At 50.7% G+C, this 18,758-nt stretch overlaps 1 protein-coding gene across 1 annotated transcript; it reads left to right on the top strand.

Annotated features, from left to right (window-relative positions):
* Positions 1–274: 274 nt before the first annotated feature.
* On the top strand, positions 275–11,601 carry LOC116411582 (tripartite motif-containing protein 14-like). Its single transcript, XM_031904080.1, has 2 exons — positions 275–389; positions 10,102–11,601. Exon 2 carries the CDS (start codon positions 10,505–10,507, stop codon positions 11,318–11,320), a length of 816 nt encoding a protein of 271 aa, XP_031759940.1. The 5' UTR covers positions 275–389; positions 10,102–10,504; the 3' UTR covers positions 11,321–11,601.
* Positions 11,602–18,758: the final 7,157 nt, after the last annotated feature.

The raw sequence follows: 18,758 nt of genomic DNA on the forward strand, positions 1-18,758 counted from the left end.
CTCTGCGGGTACCAACAGGGCGGGAATTGTACGACAGGCTGGGCGGGGCCTATAGATGACGTTACAACATTCAACCAATGGGACAAGACCTCCGTCCCGAACGGAGTACAAAATAAATAATTTTGCGCAGCGCGGTGGGCGTGACCTTCTAGAAAGTGGGCGTGTTTACAAATAAGCGCGATTTGGAGCCCTTGGAATTGTGGGTAGCAAGTACCCCGCTAACCCTGTTACCCAGGCGACGGCTCCTCCCCCTGGAGGGTCCCTGAGGTAGTTGTTCCATTTCCGGGGGCGGAACTAAGTGCTGGTGACGCTGCCGCGGGGGCTGATGGGAAGAAGGCAAAGTGGCGCCATCTTGTTATGCGCGGTGGAGGCGGATGCGGGGCGCTGAGGTGAGATACCGGGCCGTGTATATAGCGTGTCCGTACGGGGAGCGGGGGGTGTTTGCCTGTAGCCCCTCCCTCCCTCACAGCCACTCACTATAACCGGGTGCAATAAAGTGTCAGAGTCCCCGGCCCTCCGGCTTGTACCCATCTAATGTATGTGTTACTGTACCGGGCCCCATGCAGGTAGCGGGGGATGCTGGGAAATGTAGTACTATAGCATGTGCGGGGCTGCAGGTTCCATAGAGCAGCTGTTCTGATTTGTCATTGGCCGCTATGTTGCACCTCAGGGACTCTGATTGGCCGGACTGACTGTCACTCAACTAATCCTGAGATGCACAGAACCGGGGCCCCTTATGTTCCCTACAGCTCTCTCCTATGTGTCTGGCCTTCTGCTAAGCATTATGGGATATCATGTGCCCCGCCCCCTCCTTGTACCTATCTACTGTATCTGCCAGTACCACTGATTCAGGGGGGGGGGATCCCACAACTTCCCAGCTCCCCCTGTAACTCCCCTTCCTTGTACCTATCTAATGTATCTGCCAGTACCACTGATTCAGGGGGGGGGGGATCCCACAACTTCCCAGCCCCCCCTGTAACTCCCCTTCCTTGTACCTATCTAATGTATCTGCCAGTACCACTGATTCAGGGGGGGGGATCCCACAACTTCCCAGCCCCCCCTGTAACTCCCCTTCCTTGTACCTATCTAATGTATCTGCCAGTACCACTGATTCAGGGGGGGGGATCCCACAGCTTCCCAGCCCCCCCTGTAACTCCCCTTCCTTGTACCTATCTAATGTATCTGCCAGTACCACTGATTCAGGGGGGGGGATCCCACAGCTTCCCAGCCCCCCCTGTAACTCCCCTTCCTTGTACCTATCTAATGTATCTGCCAGTACCACTGATTCAGGGGGGGGGATCCCACAGCTTCCCAGCCCCCCCTGTAACTCCCCTTCCTTGTACCTATCTAATGTATCTGCCAGTACCACTGATTCAGGGGGGGGGATCCCACAGCTTCCCAGCCCCCCCTGTAACTCCCCTTCCTTGTACCTATCTAATGTATCTGCCAGTACCACTGATTCAGGGGGGGTCCCACAACTTCCCAGCCCCCCCTGTAACTCCCCTTCCTTGTACCTATCTAATGTATCTGCCAGTACCACTGATTCAGGGGGGGGGTCCCACAACTTCCCAGCCCCCCTGTAACTCCCCTTCCTTGTACCTATCTAATGTATCTGCCAGTACCACTGATTCAGGGGGGGGGATCCCACAACTTCCCAGCCCCCCCTGTAACCCCCCTTCCTTGTACCTATCTAATGTATCTGCCAGTACCACTGATTCAGGGGGGGGGTCCCACAACTTCCCAGCCCCCCTGTAACTCCCCTTCCTTGTACCTATCTAATGTATCTGCCAGTACCACTGATTCAGGGGGGGGGTCCCACAACTTCCCAGCCCCCCTGTAACTCCCCTTCCTTGTACCTATCTAATGTATCTGCCAGTACCACTGATTCAGGGGGGGGGATCCCACAACTTCCCAGCTCCCCCTGTAACTCCCCTTCCTTGTACCTATCTAATGTATCTGCCAGTACCACTGATTCAGGGGGGGGGCCCACAACTTCCCAGCCCCCCTGTAACTCCCCTTCCTTGTACCTATCTAATGTATCTGCCAGTACCACTGATTCAGGGGGGGTCCCACAACTTCCCAGCCCCCCCTGTAACTCCCCTTCCTTGTACCTATCTAATGTATCTGCCAGTACCACTGATTCAGGGGGGGGATCCCACAACTTCCCAGCCCCCCTGTAACTCCCCTTCCTTGTACCTATCTAATGTATCTGCCAGTACCACTGATTCAGGGGGGGGGGGATCCCACAACTTCCCAGCCCCCCTGTAACTCCCCTTCCTTGTACCTATCTAATGTATCTGCCAGTACCACTGATTCAGGGGGGGGGTCCCACAACTTCCCAGCCCCCCTGTAACCCCCCTTCCTTGTACCTATCTAATGTATCTGCCAGTACCACTGATTCAGGGGGGGGATCCCACAACTTCCCAGCCCCCCCTGTAACTCCCCTTCCTTGTACCTATCTAATGTATCTGCCAGTACCACTGATTCAGGGGGGGGGGGGATCCCACAACTTCCCAGCCCCCCTGTAACTCCCCTTCCTTGTACCTATCTAATGTATCTGCCAGTACCACTGATTCAGGGGGGGGATCCCACAACTTCCCAGCCCCCCTGTAACTCCCCTTCCTTGTACCTATCTAATGTATCTGCCAGTACCACTGATTCAGGGGGGGGGGATCCCACAACTTCCCAGCCCCCCTGTAACTCCCCTTCCTTGTACCTATCTAATGTATCTGCCAGTACCACTGATTCAGGGGGGGGGATCCCACAACTTACCAGCCCCCCTGTAACTCCCCTTCCTTGTACCTATCTAATGTATCTGCCAGTACCACTGATTCAGGGGGGGGATCCCACAACTTCCCAGCCCCCCCTGTAACTCCCCTTCCTTGTACCTATCTAATGTATCTGCCAGTACCACTGATTCAGGGGGGGGGGGATCCCACAACTTCCCAGCCCCCCCTGTAACTCCCCTTCCTTGTACCTATCTAATGTATCTGCCAGTACCACTGATTCAGGGGGGGGGGATCCCACAACTTCCCAGCCCCCCTGTAACCCCCCTTCCTTGTACCTATCTAATGTATCTGCCAGTACCACTGATTCAGGGGGGGGGGATCCCACAACTTCCCAGCCCCCCCTGTAACTCCCCTTCCTTGTACCTATCTAATGTATCTGCCAGTACCACTGATTCAGGGGGGTCCCACAACTTCCCAGCCCCCCCCTGTAACTCCCCTTCCTTGTACCTATCTAATGTATCTGCCAGTACCACTGATTCAGGGGGGGTCCCACAACTTCCCAGCCCCCCTGTAACTCCCCTTCCTTGTACCTATCTAATGTATCTGCCAGTACCACTGATTCAGGGGGGGTCCCACAACTTCCCAGCCCCCCCCTGTAACTCCCCTTCCTTGTACCTATCTAATGTATCTGCCAGTACCACTGATTCAGGGGGGGGGTCCCACAACTTCCCAGCCCCCCTGTAACCCCCCTTCCTTGTACCTATCTAATGTATCTGCCAGTACCACTGATTCAGGGGGGGGGGGATCCCACAACTTCCCAGCCCCCCTGTAACTCCCCTTCCTTGTACCTATCTAATGTATCTGCCAGTACCACTGATTCAGGGGGGGGATCCCACAACTTCCCAGCCCCCCCTGTAACTCCCCTTCCTTGTACCTATCTAATGTATCTGCCAGTACCACTGATTCAGGGGGGGGGATCCCACAACTTCCCAGCCCCCCTGTAACTCCCCTTCCTTGTACCTATCTAATGTATCTGCCAGTACCACTGATTCAGGGGGGGGGGATCCCACAACTTCCCAGCCCCCCCTGTAACCCCCCTTCCTTGTACCTATCTAATGTATCTGCCAGTACCACTGATTCAGGGGGGGGGATCCCACAACTTCCCAGCCCCCCCTGTAACTCCCCTTCCTTGTACCTATCTAATGTATCTGCCAGTACCAGTGATTCAGGGGGGGGGATCCCACAACTTCCCAGCCCCCCCTGTAACTCCCCTTCCTTGTACCTATCTAATGTATCTGCCAGTACCACTGATTCAGGGGGGGGGGATCCCACAACTTCCCAGCCCCCCCTGTAACTCCCCTTCCTTGTACCTATCTAATGTATCTGCCAGTACCAGTGATTCAGGGGGGGGGATCCCACAACTTCCCAGCCCCCCCTGTAACTCCCCTTCCTTGTACCTATCTAATGTATCTGCCAGTACCACTGATTCAGGGGGGGGGATCCCACAACTTCCCAGCCCCCCCTGTAACTCCCCTTCCTTGTACCTATCTAATGTATCTGCCAGTACCACTGATTCAGGGGGGGGGATCCCACAACTTCCCAGCCCCCCTGTAACTCCCCTTCCTTGTACCTATCTAATGTATCTGCCAGTACCACTGATTCAGGGGGGGGATCCCACAACTTCCCAGCCCCCCTGTAACTCCCCTTCCTTGTACCTATCTAATGTATCTGCCAGTACCACTGATTCAGGGGGGGGGGGATCCCACAACTTCCCAGCCCCCCCTGTAACTCCCCTTCCTTGTACCTATCTAATGTATCTGCCAGTACCACTGATTCAGGGGGGGATCCCACAACTTCCCAGCCCCCCCTGTAACTCCCCTTCCTTGTACCTATCTAATGTATCTGCCAGTACCACTGATTCAGGGGGGGGATCCCACAACTTCCCAGCCCCCCTGTAACTCCCCTTCCTTGTACCTATCTAATGTATCTGCCAGTACCACTGATTCAGGGGGGGGTCCCACAACTTCCCAGCCCCCCTGTAACTCCCCTTCCTTGTACCTATCTAATGTATCTGCCAGTACCACTGATTCAGGGGGGGGGGGGGATCCCACAACTTCCCAGCCCCCCCTGTAACTCCCCTTCCTTGTACCTATCTAATGTATCTGCCAGTACCACTGATTCAGGGGGGGGTCCCACAACTTCCCAGCCCCCCTGTAACTCCCCTTCCTTGTACCTATCTAATGTATCTGCCAGTACCACTGATTCAGGGGGGGATCCCACAACTTCCCAGCCCCCCCTGTAACTCCCCTTCCTTGTACCTATCTAATGTATCTGCCAGTACCACTGATTCAGGGGGGGATCCCACAACTTCCCAGCCCCCCTGTAACTCCCCTTCCTTGTACCTATCTAATGTATCTGCCAGTACCACTGATTCAGGGGGGGGATCCCACAACTTCCCAGCCCCCCTGTAACTCCCCTTCCTTGTACCTATCTAATGTATCTGCCAGTACCACTGATTCAGGGGGGGGTCCCACAACTTCCCAGCCCCCCTGTAACTCCCCTTCCTTGTACCTATCTAATGTATCTGCCAGTACCACTGATTCAGGGGGGGGGGATCCCACAACTTCCCAGCCCCCCTGTAACTCCCCTTCCTTGTACCTATCTAATGTATCTGCCAGTACCACTGATTCAGGGGGGGGATCCCACAACTTCCCAGCCCCCCTGTAACTCCCCTTCCTTGTACCTATCTAATGTATCTGCCAGTACCACTGATTCAGGGGGGGGGATCCCACAACTTCCCAGCCCCCCTGTAACTCCCCTTCCTTGTACCTATCTAATGTATCTGCCAGTACCACTGATTCAGGGGGGGGGATCCCACAACTTCCCAGCCCCCCCTGTAACTCCCCTTCCTTGTACCTATCTAATGTATCTGCCAGTACCACTGATTCAGGGGGGGGGATCCCACAACTTCCCAGCCCCCCTGTAACTCCCCTTCCTTGTACCTATCTAATGTATCTGCCAGTACCACTGATTCAGGGGGGGGATCCCACAACTTCCGAGCCCCCCTGTAACTCCCCTTCCTTGTACCTATCTAATGTATCTGCCAGTACCACTGATTCAGGGGGGGGGATCCCACAACTTCCCAGCCCCCCTGTAACTCCCCTTCCTTGTACCTATCTAATGTATCTGCCAGTACCACTGATTCAGGGGGGGGGATCCCACAACTTCCCAGCCCCCCTGTAACTCCCCTTCCTTGTACCTATCTAATGTATCTGCCAGTACCACTGATTCAGGGGGGGGGGGATCCCACAACTTCCCAGCCCCCCCTGTAACTCCCCTTCCTTGTACCTATCTAATGTATCTGCCAGTACCACTGATTCAGGGGGGGGATCCTACAACTTCCCAGCCCCCCTGTAACTCCCCTTCCTTGTACCTATCTAATGTATCTGCCAGTACCACTGATTCAGGGGGGGGGGATCCCACAACTTCCCAGCCCCCCTGTAACTCCCCTTCCTTGTACCTATCTAATGTATCTGCCAGTACCACTGATTCAGGGGGGGGGATCCCACAACTTCCCAGCCCCCCCTGTAACTCCCCTTCCTTGTACCTATCTAATGTATCTGCCAGTACCACTGATTCAGGGGGGGGGGTCCCACAACTTCCCAGCCCCCCTGTAACTCCCCTTCCTTGTACCTATCTAATGTATCTGCCAGTACCACTGATTCAGGGGGGGGGACCCCACAACTTCCCAGCCCCCCTGTAACTCCCCTTCCTTGTACCTATCTAATGTATCTGCCAGTACCACTGATTCAGGGGGGGGGGATCCCACAACTTCCCAGCCCCCCTGTAACTCCCCTTCCTTGTACCTATCTAATGTATCTGCCAGTACCACTGATTCAGGGGGGGGATCCCACAACTTCCCAGCCCCCCCCTGTAACTCCCCTTCCTTGTACCTATCTAATGTATCTGCCAGTACCACTGATTCAGGGGGGGGGGATCCCACAACTTCCCAGCCCCCCTGTAACTCCCCTTCCTTGTACCTATCTAATGTATCTGCCAGTACCACTGATTCAGGGGGGGGGATCCCACAACTTCCCAGCCCCCCCTGTAACTCCCCTTCCTTGTACCTATCTAATGTATCTGCCAGTACCACTGATTCAGGGGGGGGGGATCCCACAACTTCCCAGCCCCCCCTGTAACTCCCCTTCCTTGTACCTATCTAATGTATCTGCCAGTACCACTGATTCAGGGGGGGGGATCCCACAACTTCCCAGCCCCCCCCTGTAACCCCCCTTCCTTGTACCTATCTAATGTATCTGCCAGTACCACTGATTCAGGGGGGGATCCCACAACTTCCCAGCCCCCCTGTAACTCCCCTTCCTTGTACCTATCTAATGTATCTGCCAGTACCACTGATTCAGGGGGGGGGATCCCACAACTTCCCAGCCCCCCCTGTAACTCCCCTTCCTTGTACCTATCTAATGTATCTGCCAGTACCACTGATTCAGGGGGGGGATCCCACAACTTCCCAGCCCCCCCTGTAACTCCCCTTGCTTGTACCTATCTAATGTATCTGCCAGTACCACTGATTCAGGGGGGGATCCCACAACTTCCCAGCCCCCCTGTAACCCCCCTTCCTTGTACCTATCTAATGTATCTGCCAGTACCACTGATTCAGGGGGGGTCCCACAACTTCCCAGCCCCCCCTGTAACTCCCCTTCCTTGTACCTATCTAATGTATCTGCCAGTACCACTGATTCAGGGGGGGGGGGGATCCCACAACTTCCCAGCCCCCCTGTAACCCCCCTTCCTTGTACCTATCTAATGTATCTGCCAGTACCACTGATTCAGGGGGGGTCCCACAACTTCCCAGCCCCCCCTGTAACTCCCCTTCCTTGTACCTATCTAATGTATCTGCCAGTACCACTGATTCAGGGGGGGGGGGGATCCCACAACTTCCCAGCCCCCCCTGTAACTCCCCTTCCTTGTACCTATCTAATGTATCTGCCAGTACCACTGATTCAGGGGGGGGGATCCCACAACTTCCCAGCCCCCCCTGTAACTCCCCTTCCTTGTACCTATCTAATGTATCTGCCAGTACCACTGATTCAGGGGGGATCCCACAACTTCCCAGCCCCCCTGTAACTCTCTTTCCTTGTACCTATCTAATGTATCTGCCAGTACCACTGATTCAGGGGGGGGGGGGTCCCACAACTTCCCAGCCCCCCCTGTAACTCCCCTTCCTTGTACCTATCTAATGTATCTGCCAGTACCACTGATTCAGGGGGGGGGATCCCACAACTTCCCAGCCCCCCCTGTAACTCCCCTTCCTTGTACCTATCTAATGTATCTGCCAGTACCACTGATTCAGGGGGGGGGGGTCCCACAACTTCCCAGCCCCCCCTGTAACTCCCCTTCCTTGTACCTATCTAATGTATCTGCCAGTACCACTGATTCAGGGGGGGATCCCACAACTTCCCAGCCCCCCCTGTAACTCCCCTTCCTTGTACCTATCTAATGTATCTGCCAGTACCACTGATTCAGGGGGGGGGGGGTCCCACAACTTCCCAGCCCCCCTGTAACTCCCCTTCCTTGTACCTATCTAATGTATCTGCCAGTACCACTGATTCAGGGGGGGGGGGGTCCCACAACTTCCCAGCCCCCCCTGTAACTCCCCTTCCTTGTACCTATCTAATGTATCTGCCAGTACCACTGATTCAGGGGGGGGGGATCCCACAACTTCCCAGCCCCCCTGTAACTCCCCTTCCTTGTACCTATCTAATGTATCTGCCAGTACCACTGATTCAGGGGGGGGATCCCACAACTTCCCAGCCCCCCCCTGTAACTCCCCTTCCTTGTACCTATCTAATGTATCTGCCAGTACCACTGATTCAGGGGGGGGATCCCACAACTTCCCAGCCCCCCTGTAACTCCCCTTCCTTGTACCTATCTAATGTATCTGCCAGTACCACTGATTCAGGGGGGGTCCCACAACTTCCCAGCCCCCCTGTAACTCCCCTTCCTTGTACCTATCTAATGTATCTGCCAGTACCACTGATTCAGGGGGGGGGGGGATCCCACAACTTCCCAGCCCCCCTGTAACTCCCCTTCCTTGTACCTATCTAATGTATCTGCCAGTACCACTGATTCAGGGGGGGGGGGATCCCACAACTTCCCAGCCCCCCCTGTAACTCCCCTTCCTTGTACCTATCTAATGTATCTGCCAGTACCACTGATTCAGGGGGGGGGATCCCACAACTTCCCAGCCCCCCTGTAACTCCCCTTCCTTGTACCTATCTAATGTATCTGCCAGTACCACTGATTCAGGGGGGGGATCCCACAACTTCCCAGCCCCCCCTGTAACTCCCCTTCCTTGTACCTATCTAATGTATCTGCCAGTACCACTGATTCAGGGGGGGGATCCCACAACTTCCCAGCCCCCCCTGTAACTCCCCTTCCTTGTACCTATCTAATGTATCTGCCAGTACCACTGATTCAGGGGGGGGATCCCACAACTTCCCAGCCCCCCCTGTATCTCCCCTTCCTTGTACCTATCTAATGTATCTGCCAGTACCACTGATTCAGGGGGGGATCCCACAACTTCCCAGCCCCCCCTGTAACTCCCCTTCCTTGTACCTATCTAATGTATCTGCCAGTACCACTGATTCAGGGGGGGGATCCCACAACTTCCCAGCCCCCCCTGTAACTCCCCTTCCTTGTACCTATCTAATGTATCTGCCAGTACCACTGATTCAGGGGGGGGATCCCACAACTTCCCAGCCCCCCCTGTATCTCCCCTTCCTTGTACCTATCTAATGTATCTGCCAGTACCACTGATTCAGGGGGGGGGGATCCCACAACTTCCCAGCCCCCCCTGTAACTCCCCTTCCTTGTACCTATCTAATGTATCTGCCAGTACCACTGATTCAGGGGGGGGATCCCGCAACTTCCCAGCCCCCCCTGTATCTCCCCTTCCTTGTACCTATCTAATGTATCTGCCAGTACCACTGATTCAGGGGGGCACAACTTCCCAGCTCTCCTTAGATTGTAAGCTCACTGGGGCAGGGGCTGATGGGAATTTGATAGGGACCTTAGATTGTAAGCTCACTGGGGCAGGGGCTGATGGGAATTTGATAGGGACCTTAGATTGTAAGCTCACTGGGGCAGGGGCTGATGGGAATGGGATAGGGACCTTAGATTGTAAGCTCACTGGGGCAGGGGCTGATGGGAATGGGATAGGGACCTTAGATTGTAAGCTCACTGGGGCAGGGGCTGATGGGAATGGGATAGGGACCTTAGATTGTAAGCTCACTGGGGCAGGATGGGAATGATGAGCTATACAGTAACCTGTTTGTTTGTGTTGCTGCTGTAGGTGGAGCGATGCTGTGAGGGAGGGAAGGACAGACGCACGGAATGGAGCAGACAGAGAGACAGCCGCTGAGGGACTGAGATGAGAGCTTACTGAGGGACTGACCCAGAGGGGGAAGGCTGAGACTCTTCCAAGCAACTGAGCACATCAAGGAACTGCCCCGAGAGAGGGAGGGGAATCTTATCTTACCCCAAAGAGCAAGCGCACAGAGGAACTGCCCCCTGGGAGTGCAGGGCTGGGGGACTGACCCGGAACAAAGGGGGCGGAGTGAAGAATGAGGAATTGAGCCAAGCTTGGCTTCTAAATGTCACCGAGAGACTGACCCCCAAAGAGAGAGGGCACCCTTAGTGACTGGCCCCAGAGAGGGCTGTGAGAGAGAGGGGGTGAGACGGAGAAACGAGGGCAGATGGAGAAGCCAACGAAGCCCCTGAAGAAGCGGAGGAGAGATGTTGAGGAAAGGCAAGATGGAGTCCCTGATCTGATCCAACAGCTGGAGATGGAGAAGAACGAGTTGGCCAAGAAGATCCGTCACATTGAGAAGATGTGCAACTTGGCTGATCCAATAACTGTCCTACAGGAACCAGAATCAGACGGGTCAGTCACTTGTGGTACCGAGGGGGAGGATAATGAGGGTGGGGAGAGGGAGGAGCCAGCCAATGAGCATGTGGAGTCTAAGCCCTCTGTGTATGGGCAGCAGGCCACGGGCATGGAGCTGGACGTGGGCACCGCCTCTAATCTCGTCATAATCTCAGAGGATGGGAAAACCGTTTCCTACACTCGAACGGACCAGCGCCGCCCGCTGACGCCCCAGAGATTCCAGGATTACGCCCAAGCCTTATGCACCCGCCCCTTCACCTCCGGCCGCCATTACTGGGAGATCGAGGGCAGCGAACTGGGGTACTGGTGGGTGGGCGTATCCTATGCCACCGTGGAGAAGGGCGGAGACTTGTCCAGCCTTGGCAATAACGGCAAGTCGTGGTGCTTGTACCGCTGGAATTATAAGTATTCTGTCAGACATAACGGCAAAGTAACGGATTTAATCCTCCGGCCTTACTGCGGGAATATCCGCATTGCGCTGGACTACGACGCCGGTCACCTGACCTTCTATGAGCTGTCCGACCCAATGCGCCACTTGCACACCTTCACTGCCACCTTCTCCGAGCCGCTGCACCCTGCATTCAGGGTATGGGGGGACGATGCCTGGGTAAAGATCGTTAGCTAGAGGGGGCAATTATTAGTCACCTGACACTCCCAGCCCCGCCCCTTGTCGTTACATCAGAGGAGAGTGCTGCAGCCATAACTTATGCAGCCATCTCATTGGCAGGCAGCACGTCTCATGTAACGAGTGTGTGGGGCTTGATCCGCAGTATTTCCATAGCAACTGGGCAGGATGGTGAATTGTGGGCGGAGACTATTCAAGGTATAAGAACTCGAATGTACCCAGATACCAAATGTACATACAGGTAATTTGTAGTTTGCCAATAAATGTCCTACTCATCCGAACACCTAGTGTCGCTGTGATAGTTACTCAGGATTGCACCCCCCCAGCTAATTGGATTTGTATGGAGTCGTACAGCTGAGTGAGCGGGACGGAACCGCGGCGCTGCTCGGTGATCAGAACCCGGGAGTGAGCGTGGGAAACAGCAGTATATTCTGTGTTACATCCATGCTAGTGTGCTGCGGGGGGCGCTATTCTGACACAATTTGCAATTGGGCTTTTTATATAATTTTATGTTTTTGTTCACAAGCTGTCCAGTTTGGAAGTTTAGCATCTATCTGGTTGCTAGGGTCCAGACTAGCCTAGCAACCAGGCAGCAGTCTGAATGAGACACTGGAATATCTATAAGAGAGGGGGACTGATTAGATGAGGAATAACCAGTAACAATAAAACTGGTTCAGCAGTGCATATAGGTCATGAAAGAAAAAACTAATAATGCAAAAAGTCTGTAAATGATTAATCAAAGGTAAATCCAATCCCCGTGGGCAGATAGCAATGAGTTAATAACCGATAACACTGTGTGTAATAATGCTAAATGCTCACCAGGTGGCGATATGTTCAAGCCAAACAAGCAACACGATAACACTGTGTAATAATGCTAAATGCTCACCAGGTGGCGATATGTTCAAGCCAAACAAGCAACACGATAACACTGTGTGTAATAATGCTAAATGCTCACCAGGTGGCGATATGTTCATGCCAAACAAGCTCATCTGCTCAGAAGAGAGAGCAGATGGATCTTTCTTCTGAATTCCTTATCCCCTGCAGGCATCAATGAAAATATAGACTTTAGTACCTTTTTAAGATAAAGGTACAGCGTTTTGTTATCCATTTAATAATAGTTAAGGTCAGACCTTATTTTGATTCGGGTTTCAGCAAATAAAATTTTTTCTAATCACTTTCGCTATAATTCACACCCAGACCTTGTGTATTCACTCAAAGACTTTAGGGACTATCCTTCACATATCAGCCCCTGTGACCTTTGTCACCCACTCACGGACTCCCCTAACTTACACGCTCCTTACGGTATATTCGCACTTCAGATTGTACACTTAGTACATATTTATTCACGTTAACATACACGTTTTTCGTAAGCACTTTTCACTGAGATTCCATTTTTTTCACCCTCATTTTTTTCACTCTCCTTTCATCCTTGGTTAAGTTTTTGCAACAATATAATAATATATACACTCCCAATTACGCATAATTCAATCACTACAAACACAATTCTGTGTATAATTATTCCCTTTTTCTTTTTCGTTTCTTTTTTTGCTTTGCAGTTTATGCATGTCAGGACTATATTAAATGTATTACTTGCAGTACTATATCAACAGACATATTAGGAACTGATATTTGATTTAACACAGCTTCCATGACGGGTTTTCGATGTTCCTTCAGGGATTGGTAATTAAGGAGAAAATTCCTCTGATTGGCTTATAGGGGTTTAAAAAGAACCCATCAGAGATAGGAGCAAGATTTGCCTTGACAAAGCTTCCAAGCGAAACGCGCGTCGGCGTTTATACCCTATGCTTATGTTTCCTTGTGCCGAGGTAACAATACTAGGTAGTAGGCACAAGGTAGCTACTGACTTTTATTGAATGGGTGTGTATACCCTATATTCATGTTTCCTTGTGCCGAGGTAAAAAGATTGGGTGGTAGGCACAAGGCACTCACTGACATCTAATTGAATGAGCATGATTTGCTGTAACCTCTGTTTTTGTTGAACAATGACTGGATAGATAATTATTGTAACCAAATTCCTGTGCCGAGGTAAACCGTACGTGTTGTAGGCACAGGTTTGGTGGTAGTGTTCTGACTATATCTAATCAACGATCTGCGGCAACCTAGCCCTGAATGTGCATGTCTAAATACTTGATAGCGGACATAGCTTTAACTTTAAGGAATCTAGATGTTGTGTGACTCTTCTCCGCCCTTATAAGTATAATGATCGGGCAAATGCGGTATTGTCTATAACCTCTGCGCCGAAGTAGTAAGTACGAAGTGCAGGCACAGAGTTTGTGCCGTCTGGCTCGCATTGGAATTGGTATCTCCCATTAACCTATGTGTGTGATCATATCCCTGCACAATGGCAGGACTAGCAGTTAGCTAATATACAAATGCATTCTGCGGACGCAGTATATGCAGAGCGTACCAATTGGAGTCTAATTCAATCTGAACTAATAAGCAAATTGGGAGTGCTGCGCACCCTGATTCTTGGTATAAACGCTAAAGCTGTTGGACCTTAATTACTTAGGGGGAGCTCGGGGACCACAAATTGTCAGTAAAATCCTAATTAGCATTATATGTCTAAAGGGTAAGGAGATGATTTTTTCGGCGATGTCAGCACCATAGATAACGGGCAACCAATAGGATTTTGTATTAACTTAGCGTCAAATTTCGTCATCCCTGATATAATTAGGACTATATATACAACTTAGGAGAGGCCTGAGATACGACCTTAATAGCATTGAAACGATTAAGGTTATCCGGCTGTGCCTGAGAGCAGGCTGTATACTAACAGTGATAACAGCATTTTTGCGTTAATACCATTCCTATGTAAATGGCTCTATAAAGTACACACTGGTACACAACTCTCCGTTCATACAGAAAGTTCGCTCCGTGATATTTGAAGTTGGATAAGTCGATTATGCGACCGGCAGCAAGTTAATGTTGAGGCACCAACCTCAACAAAAATGCATATATAAATACTACTGCGTTTTCGCTACCTTACTGAAAGAGGGTAAAATCCTAGGGATCCCTTGGAGTTTGTTACGTTTTTAAGTGCCACAACTGTCCGTATGCACATAAATTTATTATGTTGATCCAAGGGAGATTTTAAGAACTAATCATCAGCAGCTTCTAGCAAGCATAACAAATACTAGCTTAGAGTCGTAGCCTAAACTGTCGATTCAGTAATTAGGTAACTACTTTGTATTCGCATTGAGTTTGTTAAGGAATTGTCCTGACACTCCCCGTATTTCTATAGACTGCGCTGGTATAAAAACTTACCAAAACAACTAAAGGGACAACAAATTTTGATACAATGTTTGTATCATACAATAAAGAACTTTTATTCTGCAAAGAAGGTAACTCAATAGCATTCAGTGTTATACATACAAAAAACATTGAAGAAGTAAACGTCACACCTAAAAAAAGAAACAAATGCGATACTATACTTACCGTGTCCTCAGACTTCTTAGAATTTGATACCGTTGTTACAAGAAGTCTCAAGCCTTATGTATTACTTTAAAGGATTATGCCGCTCCCAGTATAGAGGTTACTTACCTGATATTCTCAGTCAGGAGTTCATGTAATGGTACATATGTGATTGGTCACACAGACCTGTCAGTATAATTTGCTCATAGGCATAGGGTCTAGATTTTTAATTCTTTTCTTGCTTTCCTCTCCATTTTAACTTGATTTTAAGTAATCAATCAATAAAGACTATGTTTTTAGTTTTGTTATAGGTGTGCCAAATTTATATATGTGTTCCTTTTCTCTTGTTTTGTACATGCCAAACAAGCAACACGATAACACTGTGTGTAATAATGCTAAATGCTCACCAGGTGGCGATATGTTCAAGCTATCAACATCATTTATTATATGAATTCTGCTAAAAATGCTACTTACAAAGTGTAGGTAAAGGCTGATATAAGGCTCGTGTGTCCCGGGCAAGAAACACATTGTGGAAGGAATTCCCACCCCTGGGGAATTTATCAACTGTTGTTCCATTTACTTTGTATAGTTGTTGCTTTGCCCCTGTAGTAGGGAGAAGCATAAGGTCTGTAGGTACCGCAGCCAATGAACATGTCCGTAACATTAGAGCCGGTAAAATGAATCCCGAATGAATGGGTTCATGACAGTGACCCCCAGGGCCTGGTTTCTATGGTTTCTATAGAACATGTATCTCCCCAATTAAGGGGGGGGGGGGATCGTTATACGAGACTGAGACAACGGGAAACTTTCTGGATTTTTACATTAAATACATTCCAACCTGGGGGTGTCAGTGGGGATTTAGACTTCTCGGCAGCATCATTTTATGGATATATATAGGGTATACAGCATTAAACTCCCCGTGGGTATACAGCATTAAACTCCCCGCGGGTATACAGCATTAAACTCCCCGTGGGTATACAGCACTCTGTCTATTTATTTAATTTCATTTAGCGACACACGTGCTTATTGGCACTAACTCAGGGGTAGTTATTACACAGTTGAATCAGTAGGCGGGGTTAGTGTATGGCGCCTGATTGGGCTAATGGGGATTATCAGGCTGTAGGTTTGCGCTCATTCTCCTCACACTGCGCCATAATTCATTGTAATTATTGTTATTTGTTGTAACTCTTTCTGGACTAACTTGGATTTTATCGCTTATTTATTATGTATAACTGTAAGTACATGTATCACTTTATACACTCACACACACACACACACACTCTCACACTCACAGCCTACACATTGCAAGCGCACACGCCACCTATGAACCACGCGTTTCCATGGTTACCCATTATTGGTGCCGATGCCGGTTTTTCCACAACACACCGGCACACGTTCAGGTTTACATACGTGTTACCATGGTGACATGCGGCTATGTGGCAAGGTTTCCCTCTGTTTTACTGGCTCTCACAATTGACAATGTGCAACTCACCTTCTCCTACCTGGGAATACACACAGGGGCATTAGGCGCATCCCCGGGGGCATTACTGATGCCGGTTGAATACACACACACGCAGGGATACTGCACTAATTGAATTTCATTTTATCACACTATTTAAGGAGGTTGGGGGGGGAGGTTCTTTTTCCTATTGGCTGCTGAGGAAGCGTACCGGACATACGTGAAACGCGTTGAGCCATTTTATGAGCCTTGTTGTTTCCTACACTTTGTAAGCAGCATTTTTAGCAGAATTCATATAATAAATGATGTGACACTATTTGCCGCTTTTCTTTAAACTGAGGGACCCGCCTACGTCTCAATTGGAACATACGTTGCTTGTTTGGCTTGAGCATATCGCCACCTGGTGAGCATTTAGCATCATTACACCCGGCGTTATCAGTTATTAACTCATTGCTATCTGCACACGGGGATTGGATTTACCCTCGAATCATCATTTACAGACTTTTCACACTATTAGTTTTTTGTTTTTTCTCTAATGAACTATATGCGCTGCTGATACACCTACAAAAGCTCTTGGGACCCAGTCAATGGGGTTGTTTTTGAGGAGGAGCTGCAAGGTTGCACAGTTTCATTGTAGAGGATTCGTTGCTACACTTTCAAGATACTCTATCGAGAGCACTGAGGTCTCGGGGTATTGTATATACCACACAACAATAAAACTGGAGCCTCGCACAGCAACAGGTTTGGGCTGCCGGGGTCACTGACCCAAATTTAAAAGCTGGAAGGCATCAGAAGCAGAAGGCCAACAGAGCCTCCTATAGGCTGCCAGTCCCACATAGGGGCTACCAAATAGCCAATCGCAGCCCTTATTGGGCACCCCAGGTACATGGTGCTTGTGTTGCTCCCCAACTCCTTTTACATTTGAATGTGGCTCGTGGGTAAATAAAGTTTGGGGCCCCCTGGTCTATAACGAGTGATTGGGCCCCTGGATCCCTCCCCGGGAGAGTAGGAGACGGCAGCGCCGCGGTAACGCTGTACTGTAGCCACTGTGAGTCTGTTTGGCCTGTGAGAGGGAACAATGAAATGTACTGGGTCGGCCGGTTCTGCTCTACTGTACCAGGGGTTCTGATCCACTGGCTTTCTACTCTATTGGATTCTCAGTTACTGTTTTTGATAAACACAGATGCCCTTGGGCTCCACAGGCCCTGCCTGCCCCTAATCTGCCCCTTATCTGCCAACTCTTCCTACAGTGTCTCCCAGTAAGGCCAGTAACATAAACCTACTGGGAGTTTATCTGTAATGTCTATTGGATAGGGAATAATGTACCCCCAGATGCACAGTAAGGATATTATAAGTCACCGAGGAGTCCCATGACCGTTTAGAGGGACGAGGCTGAAGGCCGAGGGCTTTTATACAGGTCATGGAGCTCCCAGGTGACTTCTAATTTCCTTATATTTTACAACAGGGGGCACTTTATTTACTATAATATACAAGTTTCACTAAGCACCATTTATAAGGATATAATTTACAGTTTGGTCCCACAGGAAAATGACCCTGCTGTATATTATATACACTGTATGTTTAAATTCATTGCCTTCTTTTTCTCTGTCCTATATTCCTTCATACAAACAAGCCCTTCTCACTCCCATCCTCACAAGCCTTCCCTTGATCCCAGCTCTCGCTCCCACCGTCTTCCAGTCTCTACTGTGTTTGCACCCAAACTGTTGGGCATCTACCTCACAACTCCATACTCAGCCCCCTGCAATCTGGCTTCCATGTAACAGAAACTGCCTGTCTGCTGTACAGAATCCTTTATATTTCATCCAGCACCTTCCCCTATCCCTCAGGTTCCACCAACACCTTCCCCTATCCCTCAGGTTCCACCAACACCTTCCCCTATCCCTCAGGTTCCACCAACACCTTCCCCTGTCCCTCAGGTTCCACCAACACCTTCCCCTGTCCCTCAGGTTCCACCAACACCTTCCCCTATCCCTCAGGTTCCACCAACACCTTCCCCTGTCCCTCAGGTTCCACCAACACCTTCCCCTGTCCCTCAGGTTCCCCCAACACCTTCCCCTATCCCTCAGGTTCCACCAACACCTTCCCCTATCCCTCAGGTTCCACCAACACCTTCCCCTGTCCCTCAGGTTCCCCCAACACCTTCCCCTATCCCTCAGGTTCTACCAACACCTTCCCCTGTCCCTCAGGTTCCACCAACACCTTCCCCTGTCCCTCAGGTTCCCCCAACACCTTCCCCTGTCCCTCAGGTTCCACCAACACCTTCCCCTGTCCCTCAGGTTCCACCAACACCTTCCCCCTATATATACACTATTTGGCTTAATTATCAGTCACCGCTGGGCTCCAGAAGCGACTCCCATCCCCAGGCTCCATGGTAAGTGCCCGTGGGGGGGTCTAAGGGCGCCCGGCATTGGCATCACTGGGAGAGTAGAACATTTTCTGGAAAGATTTGGTGGAGGAAGAACAAATGGCTGTTCCCATGGTTTGGGCCCCTGGTGCTAGAGAAACCTTAAGGTTACAGGGTACAAT

The sequence above is a fragment of the Xenopus tropicalis genome, chromosome 6, assembly GCF_000004195.4.
Source record: "Xenopus tropicalis strain Nigerian chromosome 6, UCB_Xtro_10.0, whole genome shotgun sequence".
In the NCBI taxonomy this organism is placed as follows: Eukaryota; Metazoa; Chordata; class Amphibia; order Anura; family Pipidae; genus Xenopus; species Xenopus tropicalis.